The sequence below is a fragment of the Exserohilum turcica genome, assembly GCF_000359705.1.
Source record: "Exserohilum turcica Et28A unplaced genomic scaffold SETTUscaffold_6, whole genome shotgun sequence".
In the NCBI taxonomy this organism is placed as follows: Eukaryota; Fungi; Ascomycota; class Dothideomycetes; order Pleosporales; family Pleosporaceae; genus Exserohilum; species Exserohilum turcicum.
Window position 1 is genome coordinate 505,787 of NW_007360277.1, and position 14,425 is coordinate 520,211.

Genomic DNA, 14,425 nt, shown 5'->3' on the forward strand with positions numbered 1-14,425 from the left:
GGACTAGGAGGAGTGTGGAGGGGGGGGAAGGACGCGGTCGTTTTGGCACTTTTTAAAGTAAACGGTCTGGAACTCTTGGATTCCCTTGTTGTTGTGTTGGCCTTTTTGATTTTTTTTTTACTCACTTGCTTTCGTGGGTGATTGAGTGTCTGCGAGAAACGTACGGGTGGCTGTACTGATTTACTTAGTTACGCTGTGTGTGTGTGTGTGTGTGTGTGCTTGGGTCAAAAGGTTGAGTGTGTTGTACTTATCACCCCCACTATTACTACTACCACCACCACCACCATCACTACTACTTCAACGACTACTTCAACGACTACAACAACTACAACTACCAGCCATGAATATCGAAACAAACGGAACCGAGTTCCTCAAGCCGGCGAAGAAACTCGTCTTCACCAACCCCCCTCGCGTCATGGTCATTGGGGCTGGGAGCCGCGGCGGGTCGTATGGCGAGGCCGTGACCATGTGCTCCAATGCCGTCATAGCCGGCGTGTGCGAGCCGGATGACTTCAAGCGGAGCGAGTTTGCGCAAAAGTACATGACCGAGGCTGGTGCGGCGGCGGCGGCGACAAAGGCGGAGCAGCGCTGCTTTAGCGACTGGCGTGAATGGAAAGCCTACGAGCTGCAGCGGCGGGAGCGGGCAGCGGTTGGTGGCGAGGCCGTGGAAAAAGGCATCGACGCCGTCTTCATCTGTGTCATGGACGAGATGCACGAGGAGGTTGTGTGTGGCATTGCCGACATGGGCGTGCACATTTGCTGTGAGAAGCCCATGAGTACGCGGCTCGAGAGCTGCATGAACATGTTCGAGGCGCTGGAAAAGGGCGCCAAGCAGCAGAGGCCGACCATCTTCGGCATCTGCCATATCCTGAGGTATACGCCGCACAACATGCTGCTGAGGGACCTGGTGCTGGGCAAAGACGTCATTGGAGATGTGATTAGTTTCGAGCATGTCGAGCCCATCGGATGGTGGCACTTTGCCCATTCCTATGTGCGGTAGGGAACATGTTTGGCAACTTGTCTATTGGCCCCGGCTAACGCTTACCAGGGGAAACTGGAGGAAAGAGTCCAAGACGGCGCCGTCGCTGCTGACAAAGTCATGCCATGACCTCGACTATCTGATGTGGATGCTGTGCTCGCCCGGGCCCAACGCAAAGCATGCGGTGCCCCATCTGCCCTCACACATTACTTCGACGGGATCACTGCGCTTCTTCCGCAAGGAACGAAAGCCAAAAGAGGCGGGGTCGGCTACCAACTGCATGTCTTGTGCGTACGAGCCCAGCTGCACGTACAGCGCCAAGAAGATTTACATTGAGAGGCATCTGAACAGCGGCAACGTCGACTGGCCCGTCAAGGTGGTGAACCCGGAGATTGAAGACTTGTACAAGCACTCTGGCAGGGATGCTGTCGAGGCGCAGCTGCTCAAGAACCTGGCCGAGGACTACGCTGCCGGGACGCCAGACAGCGAAATCCACAAGCGGAACTGGTACGGGCGGTGCGTGTGGGAGTCGACAAACGACGTGTGCGACGATCAGTGTGTGACGATTACATGGGACGACGACCCCATGGACACGGACGAGCGTGGGCTGCCGGTAATCCAAGGGCGCAGCGCAAAGACGGCCCAGTTTCACATGGTTGCCTTTACCGAGAAGCAGTGCGAGCGCCGTGGGCGCATCTACGGCACAAAGGGCGAGATTGACTACGACAGCCACACCATCAAGGTGCACAGCTTTGCCACCGACGAGACGGAGACTTACAAACCCCATGTGGCCGAGCGCGGCCACGGCGGCGGCGACGAAGGCCTCACTCGACAGTTCCTCACGGCCGTCGACAATGTCAACTCGGGGGCGCTGTCGGCGGCAGAGGCGCAGCGCAAGTACCTCGGATGCGACCTCGAGGAAGCGTTCCGGAGCCATGCCATGGTGTTTGCGGCTGAAGAGGCCCGAACGAAGCGCCAGGTGGTCGACTTGAAGAAGTGGTGGGCCGAGAGGGTGGAGTCACGCTTACACCAGCGGTAACACTGGGAAGGGGGGGGAAGGGTGAGCAGGGCAAGCATGGAAGAGAGTTGGTCCGAAAGAGAGAGAGAGGAAAAAAAAAGCATGTATCGAGACGGGCGCGTAGTAGATTCAACGGCTGGCGCCAATCCGAAGCCAGCGCTCCATGAAGCAGTCGTGAGCCCAGAGACGTTTGACAGCTAAAGCTCCGCTTGCAGGGAAATTAACGGCCTTTTGAGCCCCCGGCTTGGAAGCGGGCGGGGGGCCCTAAGTTTGGTGACATTACCCTGACATAATACTTCCCGATTGGGCGCAGTGCGGGCGCTTACGCGAGTGGGAGCGCGCTAGGCGGCGTGAGGCTCAAGCGAGCAGAAAGGAACGAAGGCAGGCAAGAGCAAGGCTGCCAGTGCCAGTGCGCTTTCCCCACGACAGCGTCTGCGGGTGCAACGCCTGAGCGTACGCGCGCGTGGATTGGCCGGGCGGGCTGGTGGGCGAGAACGACGCTGGCGCTGTACTCGAACACCCGTTGCTGAGTGAGGCAGTGCAGCGCATGAAGTCTGGGCGGGCTGCATGGCGTGGCAGCATCCAGCGCAGCAGCAGCAGCGGGCGGGCGAGGCCAGAGACCCCCAAGCAGCCCCGTCACGCCCGCCGTGCCCCGGACAACAACGCGGTCTACGCGTTGACGTGTTGTGCGGACGTGTTGTAGGCGTGAAGAGACTTTTCTCTCCGCCCATGGTGAGTCACTCGCTCGTGCATGTCTTGGGCTGCGGGAAGCCCAGCCGAAACGAAACGCTGGAGCGCCCTCAGCCAATCATCCGCCCGCCTTCCCCAGCAATGACTCTGTGCCCCCGCCCCGCCTGCCCCACTCCTCGCGGGACTGCGCACGGGCCTCCCGCCGCGGCGCTAACATCGACCCTCTCAACACCACGACGCTCCATTCGTCCCGTTGCTCGCCCAAACTGCCGCCCGCGCCCCGCCGCCCTTGCGCTGCGCAACCGCACTACAACACCAAGAAAAAGAAAGAGCCGGGATCCGACAGCGAGAGAGAGAGAGAGAGAGAGAGAGAGCGAGAAAAAAAGTCCCGCGCCCGGTTTCACCCCGTCCCAGCCGCCCCAGCTGCAAGCGCCTTGCTGGCCGGCTTTACCGCTTCCGTGGCCTGCCTCATGGCGCCCCGCCATTTACACGCTGTCAGGCCTGCCCGCCATGCCGCTTCGGGCAGCCAACGCTCAAGAATAGCTTTCCAGAAAGTCGTTCGCTAGCCACGTACTGTACTCGCCCGGGCCAAGCAACGGCTACGCTATGTTTCAGACGTCCTGTGAGGCTCCCATGTCGTAGACGGGCCCGCTCGACTGTACCACACCACACCACACCACACCACCGCCCTACTGCCGCCAGACCGCCACACGCCCGCTGGTATACCGGTCCACGGCTTCGGGCCTGCTCCCCCCTCGATGCATCATGTTTCAGCTTTGCTAGCGTGACGAGGGCGTTGGTTCTCGTGTCTCTACGCGGCCAACACGAAGGATAAGAAGTCTGGCTGTGCCGCAACCACCACTCGCATCCATCTTGCGCTGCATTTCCACAAAGAGCACTGCCTCCCAACGAGTCCATCGTGTCTCGTTTTCTTTTTTCTTTTCTTTCCTACCGTTGCATTGTTTGGTCTTAGACACTCGGAGCTGGTTCTCTGCTAATAATCGCTATTCGATAATCTCTTCCCCAGCAGCCTTCTCCGACTCCACAGCGTACGTCGGCCAAAGATTTTTTTTTGCTCAGCACTAGCCATTTGTATTGACTCGAGCACAGTCTGGTAGCTCCCCATTCGCCCAACATGTACAGCCGTCAAACAACCCCCCCGAATGCTTCTTTCAACTACATCCCCAGCAGTGTTGGCTCGGACGCTACCTACTACTCGCAAGCGTCATCACCAGAGCCTCACATGGCTGTCCCCACTCCCCCACGGTCGCCAGTCAGGCAGTACGGGCCCGTCCTCCTTCCCAAGGTCCGCATCCAGGACCAGGTATCCGAGCCCACGACTGGTCCCGTCAGACATCGCAGGACGACGTCTAACTCCAGTGCCGGCTATGCCTACAGCCCCTACTCCCGATCAGCCTCCATGGCTCGCCGTGGATCCAGCCCGCTGAACCACAACATCCACAACATGCACAGCACAATTACCTCTCCCGTGTCGACTGCCTCGTCGTACGACTTCAACCTCTCCACTCTCAACTCGCCCATCGCCTACCCACAGCAGCCCGACTTTTCTCGACGCTCCTCCTATGTCGGCTCGCAGTCCCGCTCCGCCTCTGCCAACCGAGCCCGCCATGCCCGCTCGGGCTCTGCTGGATGTGTCGATGAGCAGGTCATCAGCCGCTATGGCTTCCCCACCTACCGCAACATGCCCAGCTATGTGACTGCCTCAACCATGCCCCAGTCCAACTTGAACCTAGTCACATCTCTGCCCTCGGCATACTCCGCTGTCCAGAACATGAACAGCTTCACTGCGACATGCGCTCAGGACTTTACCGTCCCCGAGTTTGACCCCGCCCCCGCTGTGCAGTACCCTGCCTTTGGAGACTTTGGCTTTGATGGCTTCCCACAAGTCCCAGCCACGTCTTCCCTGGTTGAGTACCTGTCCTCTCCCAACCCTTCTCCAGCGCTAGTCCGCCGCGTCACCAGCGCACCTCGAGGCATCAACAACCACTTTTGGTGGGACATTCGCAACCTCCGCAGCTGGGAAGACTTCAACATCACCACCATCAAGGCCATCCCCTCGGTGCTTCCTCTCCTCGAAGTCCCCGTCCCTGCCACCTACCTTCCCCAGCCCTGCCGTCAGAACCTGCAGCCAGAGACCGAGTCGGCGCTCCAAGACATTTGCACAAACTACTACGCCAACAAGGTCAATGCCGCCCTCAAGGTAGCCCAGGGAAACACACACATGATGATGCGTGCCATCAAGCCCGTGGCCGGTCAACGCCAACAGCCAGAGTTTGTCTCCAACTACCCCTCAGACTATGAAAAGACTCTCTTTGGCGACAGCCGCGGCCGCGTCGTTGGCCTCGTCAAGTGCTACGACCAATGGAACACGGGCATGCGCAGCGAGTCGCCGCCAAAGCAAGTCCTCTACCTCCAGGGCCTCGCACACCTCCACCGCGTGATGCGCGAGCACGGCTGCCGCTACGGCTTCATCATGACGGAGATTGAGCTCCTCTGCGTCCGCTGCGGCGGGCCCTCTGACTTTTCGACTCCCGACCCCACAACCGTCAATGCCAAGACAGGCGTGCCCATCTTCGGGTACCTCGAGACGTCTGCTCCCATCAGCCTGTCTACCAACGGTTTCCACCCGGAAACCGGCGACATCCAGCTCACAGCCGCCCTCGCCCTCTGGTACCTCCACATGCTCGCCAAGGAGAACCCCTTTGAGGGCATGGGCACCTGGCGCATGGATGTCGGCGGCCCTGCTGCTCTCACCCGCCAGAACTTCCTCGAAAAGGACGCCTGGATCCCCAAACCCCAGCTTGGCGAGAAGAGAGAGGCCAAGCGCGTGCGAGGCTGGGTCTTTCCCGATGAGCCGCTTAGCAAGAGGGAGTGCGGCAAGGGCAAGAGGGGGAAGAGCATTGGTTAAGTATCTCTATATATGTGTGTGTGTGTGTGTGTGTTAATGTTGGGTCACGAGGCTATGATTGAATGTGCATGGGCAAAAAAAAGGAAAGAAACCGCTGGTTCGGTTTTACGCACATATAACCAGGGGGCATTTTAGTGGCGTTTATCATTTTTTCTTCTTCTCCTTCTTCTTTTTTTGCTGCTACAAGCATTACATGCCTATCAAAGGTATTTTCTTTTGTTTTTCCCCTTTTTTTTCTTCCTTTCTTTACTTTACTTTTCCCGCAACGTTCGGCATTTACACGGCGTAGGATATCTCTTTTTCTTTTTTTTTCTCCTTTTTTTTTCTTCCCTTATTACAATCCATCTTTGCATGGTGCAGATATATATCAAGCTATATACAAATATATTCAAATCTACAGATGACAACCTTGTTGGCGGTTTTTTTTGCTGTGCTTACTATATGGACGTGTATTATTGACTTGGAAAAGCTGGTCTGCTTCTCATAAGTATGGCACTTCCCAGGAAAATAAAACCCCCCCCCACCCCGCCCATGAAACAAAGCCATTCACTCACACTCAGCTATCTGAGGCTAGTCTTAAGCGTAACGTGTCTGAGAAAACGCATATCTGATGTACTGCAATCCCAAGAACTTGACGGGCCGCGTCGATTTCAAAAACACAGGTTCAAACATGCCAGTGTCACTTTGGGCGGGTTGTTCAACTCAGACTGCATGGGTCATGTCGGTCGGCTTGTCATCTGCAGCCTTGACAGCTGTCAGCCACAACTACTGTTCTTTCAGAGGCTCGCGGCAGCCCGTCCTGCGCCAATCACATGCATGCCGGGACGTGCCGTGGCGCTGGAGTGCCGTCAGCGAGCAGTGAAAGCCTCGTCGGTGTCGCTACTTGAAACGGGGCGCATGGAAGAACCATGTTTGAGGTTGCCAGTCGACGAGTCTGGTTGCGAAACCACTGGCCCAGAAGAGCAGAGCGGATGCACACCTCGCCCGGCCCGCTCATTTTGGTAGCATGATACTCTTTTGGTGCGTGGCCATCAAAAGGGCACGTCGCAGCACAGTCGCAGTGCAACCGGTTCGCATGTGAGGGGCGGCATCTTGGTCAACGACCCTGATTTGCGGCCCTCGTCTCAGCCGATCTGCTTATCGCCTACGCGATGAGTGGCCAAGACCAAGGATCGTCATAGGCCGGCAGTGTGTGTGTGTGTGTGGTACGACCACCTGCATGCCATTGGGCATGGCGCCATTTGCCCACAGATCTAGTCCTACGGAAGCTGGAACCAAAGGGTGCCGTTGACAAGAGGCCGACAATCCATTGTGCTGCAGATGCATACGACTGGCGAGACGAACAGCGGCCGGTCCATGGCACCAGCAGGAAGGGCTCTCTTCTGTCGGGCGCCCAAGCACAGGGCCTTGGTCCATCCGAACGGCTGTGTTGGGCTGGTAAAGATGTCAACGCTGCAGGTACGCCTCTTGCGCATGCTGGATGGTGCGGGAGCGGCCTTTTTTTTTGCAGGCACAGACGGGGACAGCTCGCGGCGGGCGGTGATGCTGGGCACAGCTCCTTCTCTGGTGCAGCGCGTGCGGTTTCACAAGCAGCTTGGTATCGCGGGCAAGTCGAAGAGGTCGAGGGGCGGAGGGAAGGGCTGGCATGGGCAGGGGAGGGCGGAGGAGGAAGAGTGCTGAGTGCATTGACCGCCACGTGCGCTAACTCTGCTAGGGGGGAAAGCGGCGATTCTGATCCACACAAAATTAACTGCTGCCCCTCCATCCTCACGTCCCGCACAAGCTGCACAAGCCCGACGAGGCGCAAAATAAAGGGAAAAAGCACGCGTGCCTTTTCTCCATCCTCTGTCCCTCCCGCCAATTCTTACTCGCCCGCCGCTGTGCCTGTGGCTGCAGAAACAGGCCTACCAGCCCTCGTCCCGACGCCCATCCCCCCCCACTGGCCTTTTCTCACCGCACCCGCCCGGAGACATCTCCTAGTCGGCCGTCAAAACACCAACGCAGATCTCACAAACACCACCACGAGCCCCCCCACCAAACCATGGACGTTGCCGGCTTGCGGGACCGGATTCAGGCCACACTCGACGCGAACGCCGTCGTCAGACAGCAAGCCGAGCTCGACCTCAAGCATGTGCGTGGTGGCCCTGCGACTCGAGACGCATGCGCAACCCAACACAGATCGCGTGCTGACTGACCAAACAACAGGCTGAGGAAAAGCCAGGCTTCACTGGCGGCCTGCTAGACATCCTCGAGCAGGAGCAGAACAATGCCGTCCGTCTGTCAAGTACGTATGCGCCCTGCCTCGCTCGCCCCGGTGCACGGATGCCTCTTGTTCACCACACACTGACGCCCCCCGTCTGCAGCCGTCGTCTACCTCAAGAACCGCATATCCAAGGGCTGGTCGCCGGCCGAGGAGTACAGCCAGGCCACGCCCATACCAGAGGAGGAGAAGACTGCCTTCCGCAACCGCCTGGTCCCCGTCCTCGTCGCCTCTCCGCCCCAGGTGCGCCTACAACTTATTCCTACCCTCCAGAAGATACTCGCATACGACTTCCCCGCCAAATGGCCAGACTTTCTCGACATCACCGTCCAGCTGCTGAATGCCGGAAACATTGAGTCGGTGTTTGCGGGTGTGCAGTGCTTGCTGGCGATATGCAAAATCTACCGGTTCAAGTCGGGCGAGAACCGCGCAGACTTCGACAAGATAGTCGCCATGTCGTTCCCGCAGCTGCTCAACATTGGCAACTCGCTCGCCGGCGAGACAAGTCTGGAGGCGGGAGAGATATTACGGACCGTGCTCAAGGTGTACAAGCACGCCATCTACGTAAGGCTCTAGACGCGGCATGGCAGAGAAAAAAAAATATGGCGGGCTAACTGGGACGTAGTTCGATCTCCCCGCATCGCTCCGCGAGCAACAGGTCATGGTTGGCTGGTGTACACTCTTCCTAACCGTAGTAGGCAAAGAGCCCCCTGAGTCATCCCTCCCCGAAGATCTCGACGAGCGCGAAGTAAATCACTGGTGGAAGGCGAAGAAGTGGTCTTATGCCAACTTGAACCGGTTATACGTCAGGTGCGTGGCATGGCACTACACAATGCACGCCCGCAGTGCTAATCAGACGCAGATATGGCAACCCCTCTGCCTTGGGCAAGAACAACGAGATTGACTACACCGAGGTTGCCAAGAACTTTATCGCCAACTTTGCGCCCGAGATTCTCAAGATCTACCTGCAGCAGGTTGAGAAGTGGGTCGGAAAGCAGGTGTGGCTGTCAAAGGCCAGCTTGTATTACACACTCAACTTCCTCGACGAGTGTGTCAAGCCCAAGACTATGTGGGCTCTCCTGAAGCCGCACACGGAAAACCTGATTGCGCATCTCGTGTTCCCGGTACTTTGCCAGTCGGATGAAGATATCGAGCTGTTCAACGAGGAGCCGCAAGAATACCTGCACCGGAAGTTGAACTTTTACGAGGATGTGACCGCGCCCGATGTTGCTGCTACAAATTTCCTCGTCACGCTTACAAAGAGCCGCCGCAAGCAGACGTTTACCGTGCTGAACTTTGTCAACGAGGTCGTCAACCGCTACGAGGCTGCCCCTGACAACGAGAAGAACCCGCGAGAGAAGGAGGGTGCGCTGCGTATGATTGGCACCCTGTCTGGCGTCATCCTGGGCAAGAAGAGTCCAATTGCAGACCAGGTTGAGTATTTCTTCGTACGACATGTGTTCCCCGAGTTCCGAAGTCCCCACGGTTTCCTTCGTGCGCGCGCATGCGATACCCTGGAGAAGTTTGAGCAGCTTGACTTCAAGGACCCCAACAACCTCATCATCATCTACCGCAACATCCTCGAGTCCATGGCCGACCCCACTCTTCCCGTCCGCGTGGCCGCCGCCCTGTCGCTCCAGCCGCTCATCCGTCACGATGTCATCCGAACCAACATGAAGCAAAATATCCCTCAGGTCATGCAGCAGCTCCTGAAGCTCGCAAACGAGGTCGATGTTGACGCCCTGTCAAACGTCATGGAGGATTTTGTCGAAGTCTTCGCCCCAGAATTGACTCCCTTCGCCGTAGCGCTCAGTGAACAGCTGCGTGACACGTATCTGCGCATTGTGCGGGAGTTGGTTTCCAGAAATCAAGAAAAGGGCGAGGACAGCGAGTACGGAGACTTTCTCGACGAGAAGAGCATCACGGCGCTTGGTGTCTTGCAGACGATTGGTACTCTGATTTTGACTCTGGAGAGCACTCCCGACGTCCTCTTGCACCTCGAGACTATTCTTATGCCTGTCATTACTATTACGCTCGAGAACAAGCTTTACGGTTAGTAGTTCTGATACGCTGCAGGTCCCCATACTAAAGTGTTCAGATCTGTACAACGAGGTCTTTGAGATCATTGACAGCTGCACATTTGCCGCCAAGAGCATCTCGGGCACCATGTGGCAAGCCTTTGAGCTGATACATAGGACTTTCAAGGCTGGCGCTGAGCTCTACCTCGAGGGTGTGTACATGTTATAGCTGTCTCTGCGTGGTTGAGTCACTGACAATCATAGATATGCTTCCTGCACTGGAGAACTTTGTCAACTACGGAACTCCCATGTTGGTTCAGAACCGATCGTATCTCGATGCCATTGTCGACATGGTCAGGACTATTTTCAAGGATGACAAGGTCGGCGGTGTCGACCGGATTTGCGGCTGCAAGCTGGCTGAGATTATCATGCTCAACATGCGCGGCTCTGTCGATGACTACATCCCAGAGTTCATTGGGCTGACGATGCATGTGCTCACAAACGAAGAGCCAAAAGTCAAGTCCCTGCGGATACATCTAATGGAGGTGGTCATCAACTCCATCTACTACAACCCCGCGTTGGCATTACATGTTCTCGAGAGCAACGGCTGGACGAATAAGTTCTTTAGTCTCTGGTTCTCGAGCATCGACCACTTCACCAGAGTCCATGACAAGAAGTTGTGCATCTCGGCAATCTGTGCGCTCCTCACGCTAAGAGCTCAGGATGTGCCTGTCAGTGTACAGCAAGGCTGGCCACGTCTGCTGCAGGGTGTTACGCGCCTCTTCCAGACGCTCCCCGCCGCTCTCAAGAGTAAGTCTTTGAAACAATATTTCGCCCAAGTGCCTGTACTAACGTATATGTAGACCGTGAGGAAGCCAAGAAGGAAGATGCGTTTGACTACTCTGCCGAATTCGAAGAGGAAGAGGACGACGAGTGGGAACACGAAGCCGACTGGAGCAACGAAGCCGATGAGGCCGAGGATGTCAAGGATGAGAGCGCCGCTTATCTCGACTTCCTGAATGAAGAGGTAAGATATTCATGCCTGATGCGCTGGACGGGACTAACAAGCAGTAGGCACAAAAGTTCAGCTCAGTCGAGGATGACGATGACGACGAGCTGGAAGAGGAAAGCCTCCTGGAGACTCCTCTCGACAAGGTCGAGCCATATGGCATGTTCAAGCATGCGTTGTTGCGTAAGTTGGCCTCATTCACTTCAGCCAAGCGTGTGCTGACAGCATATAGGTCTACAACAAGAGCAGCCCGCGCTGTACGAAGATCTCACCAAAAATCTGAGCCCGGAGGAGCAACAAATAGTGCAAGGCGCCGTGCACCAGGCCGATGTTATCGCACAGATGCAGGCCGAAGCACGAGCTGCTGCTGCCAACGGCCAACTCGCACCGCTGCCGCAGTAGAATTACGGTCAAGCACGTTATTTGCGCCAATGCAGAAATGAGTTCGCGACATGGAACGCATGCCCGCCCTGAACCATAATGCAGCAGCCAATGGCGGCTCATGGCGGCTTTAGTCGTGGTGCGTCGGTTTCCAGTACCTCGGGGGAATGCTTTGCATGGCAGGCGAGCCCAGCGGACAGAAGCCATAGGTGGAGATTGCCGACGTGTCAAGAGAAAAGGAGGCAGGTTAAGGTCTACGAGGTTTCTTGGATTCCAATTAGCGAGCATCCTGGCGTTTTGATTTTTCACGAAAGACGAGGTGAGCCAGAGGTTTGTTCTGGCCGCTGGTAGTCGGGCGGTGTCGGTTGGCGTTGTTCTTTTGGGTGTGTGAGCATGAATGATTACGAAAAAAAAGAGGAGGACGATATCCACGAGAGGTAACCATTGTTTGGGATGACGACGCATATTGTATGAGGTTGTTGAAAGAGACGAGTAGATAGCCCTCCCCCTTTTCTAGGATGAAGTGTTGTGGAGCCATTCAACAAGGTTGCCTGTTGCACTGTGACTTGTCTGGAGATTGCTTATTACAATAGCCGAGGCCACAATGGCTGTGTGACCGTACCAGTTGCCGCCATCTCTATGTAGGCCTGGCCAGTCCTTGCGGGGGGAAGAGGAGGGGGAGGGGTTGGGTTCAGCCCTATCGATAAGCCATGGCTCAGCTCGTACCTTGGCCAGAACAATGACGCTTGCGCGAGTGGCTTGTTGATTTCCCGCGCGAAACGTGGACAGAACCCCCAAATACGCAACCCCGTGTCCCATACACAACCGCCTTGCTCGAGTCCGCAAAAGAAGCCTCGTCTCGCCGCGACGCGCAATTACCGGATTCGCATTCCCCAAAAGGCCCCGTCCCCGCGCCGATAGATTTGCACGCGGTTAGATTAATCGCGAAGCTTGGACAACGGCAACTCACCGTGCGTCGCGTAAGACACAAGTGTTCCAATGTCGCGGCCTACGGTTTCCAAAGCTCAGAGTATGTTCGCGCTGCCCGTGGGGTCGCGCCGGTGCTGGCTGGCTGACAATCGCAGCAAGCTACCCCATTTTCGCGGCCACTTTTGCCAGCAATAGGCCCGGAGTCCTCGTAGTAGGCGGTGGCGGAGGTGTAAGAAGCATGCCCAGATCGAGCCACCTGCACGAGTATACTGACCGCGCCACGTCGGTGCTTAGGCTGGGCGGTCCGGGGTCAAGAACCAAATCACGGCATTCGACTTTAGCTCGCGAGCGCCGACGGTAGAAGCCATTGCCGAAATCGAAGCCAGCAAGGACGACTCGATAACGTGTCTGGACAATCTCTCCACCAAGGATGGCCTGATTCTGTTCGCTGGTAACAATAGTGGCGAGGAGGACCGGCTGGCCGCAAAGAATGAGCACTTGCGCGCGTTTGAGCTACGCTTTCCCAAGGGCAAGGCCGATGGCAAGATTGAGTTTCTCAGCAAGACGTCGCTGTTTACTACGCCAGCGTCTGTTGGCGCGAAAAAGGAGGGGTACCAGCGAATCATCCGGTTGTCGCCGCCACAAAAAACAACAAGCACGCCCAACAGACGGATTGGAGCAGCGGCCTCCAGCCTTGCGGGAGACGAGAATGAGGTGGTCATCTTCGATGCGACAACCACCAAGCCAGCGCCCCGAGACGTAATAGAGCGCTTTACGCTGCCCAAAGGCCAAGAAGCAAACGATGTTGACATCTTCACACTCGAGGAGGGCAAGTTTCGCGTAGCCTATGTGACGGACCAGGACGTGTTTGTGTACGATGTAAAATACAACTTTGCCAAGCGAAACATGACGAGTAGCGAGCATAACAAGGCCTACACATTACCAACCTTGGAAAAGGGTGCGAGAAGCAAGCTGAGATGTGTACGGTGGCTTTCGCCGAAGCACCTGCTTCTGCTGGCGAACAAACCCAACAGGACTGGGGTTGAGCTGCTGCTTTTCCACTTCTACCAGGATGGGGGTAGTATCGCTCTACGAAAGGTGTTACCGAAGCATGTCAAGGCGGCAACAGATATGGATGTCAGTCTCCTCGACGTCGATGACCAAGGCGCATATCAGATTGTGATTGCGATAGCGGCGATCGACATCTCGCTGACAGTGTACACGATGGACTATCACGGCCCGGACAGAGATTCACTGAGCACTTTCCACTCATTCAACACCTATGACAATGTAAGACGGTAGACGGGCGAGTGCAGCTTGCATGTGCTGACGACGGCTAGGTTCATGATGTGCAAATGACAAAAGTCGTCTTCTCTCCGTTCTACAAGCCAGAGACCCCTAAAGGCCGCCAGCCGCCGCCCCAGTACCTTCGTCTGGCGAGCACCAGCCTGGGGAACACGATCAGCGTGGAAACGTTCCCGTTGCAAAGCATCGGATCACGCCATGTCCTGCAGACGGCGCAGTCGAGGAACCTGTTCACAGCAGCAACGTACCTTGTTGCCGCCATGGTTGTCGCTGTGCTAGCGCTCATGATACAGTCGCTCATAGACCCGGAAGGCAACTTGACCAAGGGCATCCTCCCCGCCAGCCTCCAGACTGCAGCCGGCCGACATAAGACATTCGGTGAGACTCTGCGGGAAAAACAAGACCAGGCGATTCTCAACGGTGCCGACTCGCCAGTCGCAAAGGCGTCGCACCGCATCGCCGATTTACTGCATATCCACCTCCCTCATGTCTTATCCGACAATGCGGAATCAGCAGACGCCGCGTCTGAGCCCAAAGCTTTGGTGATTCACCACGACGCAGAGTCTGACGGGGCCCTTAGCACGGAAATCCACGCCGGGGACGAGGAGGTTTTGAAGAAGCACGTGGCGGCCAGGAAATGGGACGAGCTGAGCAGAGAGGAGAAGAATGCATGGCGGCAGAAGCTGAGCGAGGCAGGCATGTGGGCGGTGGGCGAGGGCGAGACAATTCTCAAGTCCATCTTCTTTGGGCAAATCGGCGGGCTGGTTGGCCATGCGGCGCAGGGCGTGCTTGGCGGATAGGGCGTGGTGCGCCGATGCGTGGTACGCGGTGAATGGACATGTATCATAGTCTCGGGAGGGCGTCTCTGCAGCGTCTCGCCCAGCATAGCATTACTGGCGGGCTCAA

At 56.8% G+C, this 14,425-nt stretch overlaps 4 protein-coding genes across 4 annotated transcripts; all 4 read left to right on the forward strand.

Annotated features, from left to right (window-relative positions):
• The first annotated feature begins 388 nt into the window (after positions 1–388).
• Positions 389–2,083, forward strand: SETTUDRAFT_165038 (uncharacterized protein). The gene is made up of 2 exons (XM_008031447.1): positions 389–996; positions 1,049–2,083. The coding sequence occupies exons 1-2, from the start codon at positions 416–418 to the stop codon at positions 2,016–2,018; spliced, it is 1,551 nt and encodes a 516-aa protein (XP_008029638.1). The 5' UTR covers positions 389–415; the 3' UTR covers positions 2,019–2,083.
• A 1,739-nt stretch (positions 2,084–3,822) lies between these two features.
• SETTUDRAFT_140681 (uncharacterized protein) lies at positions 3,823–5,686 on the forward strand (the record flags this gene model as incomplete). Its single annotated transcript, XM_008031448.1, has 1 exon — positions 3,823–5,686. The coding sequence occupies one exon, from the start codon at positions 3,823–3,825 to the stop codon at positions 5,614–5,616; it is 1,794 nt and encodes a 597-aa protein (XP_008029639.1). The 3' UTR covers positions 5,617–5,686.
• A 1,971-nt stretch (positions 5,687–7,657) lies between these two features.
• On the forward strand, positions 7,658–11,305 carry SETTUDRAFT_34093 (uncharacterized protein; the record flags this gene model as incomplete). The annotated part of the gene is made up of 10 exons (XM_008031235.1): positions 7,658–7,747; positions 7,822–7,900; positions 7,980–8,440; positions 8,502–8,686; positions 8,739–9,928; positions 9,975–10,106; positions 10,159–10,704; positions 10,758–10,921; positions 10,969–11,086; positions 11,136–11,305. 10 exons carry the CDS (start codon positions 7,658–7,660, stop codon positions 11,303–11,305), a joined length of 3,135 nt encoding a protein of 1,044 aa, XP_008029426.1.
• Positions 11,306–11,974: 669 nt separating this feature from the next.
• Positions 11,975–14,425, forward strand: SETTUDRAFT_165039 (uncharacterized protein). The gene is made up of 4 exons (XM_008031449.1): positions 11,975–12,314; positions 12,370–12,443; positions 12,509–13,504; positions 13,555–14,425. The coding sequence occupies exons 1-4, from the start codon at positions 12,284–12,286 to the stop codon at positions 14,317–14,319; spliced, it is 1,866 nt and encodes a 621-aa protein (XP_008029640.1). The 5' UTR covers positions 11,975–12,283; the 3' UTR covers positions 14,320–14,425.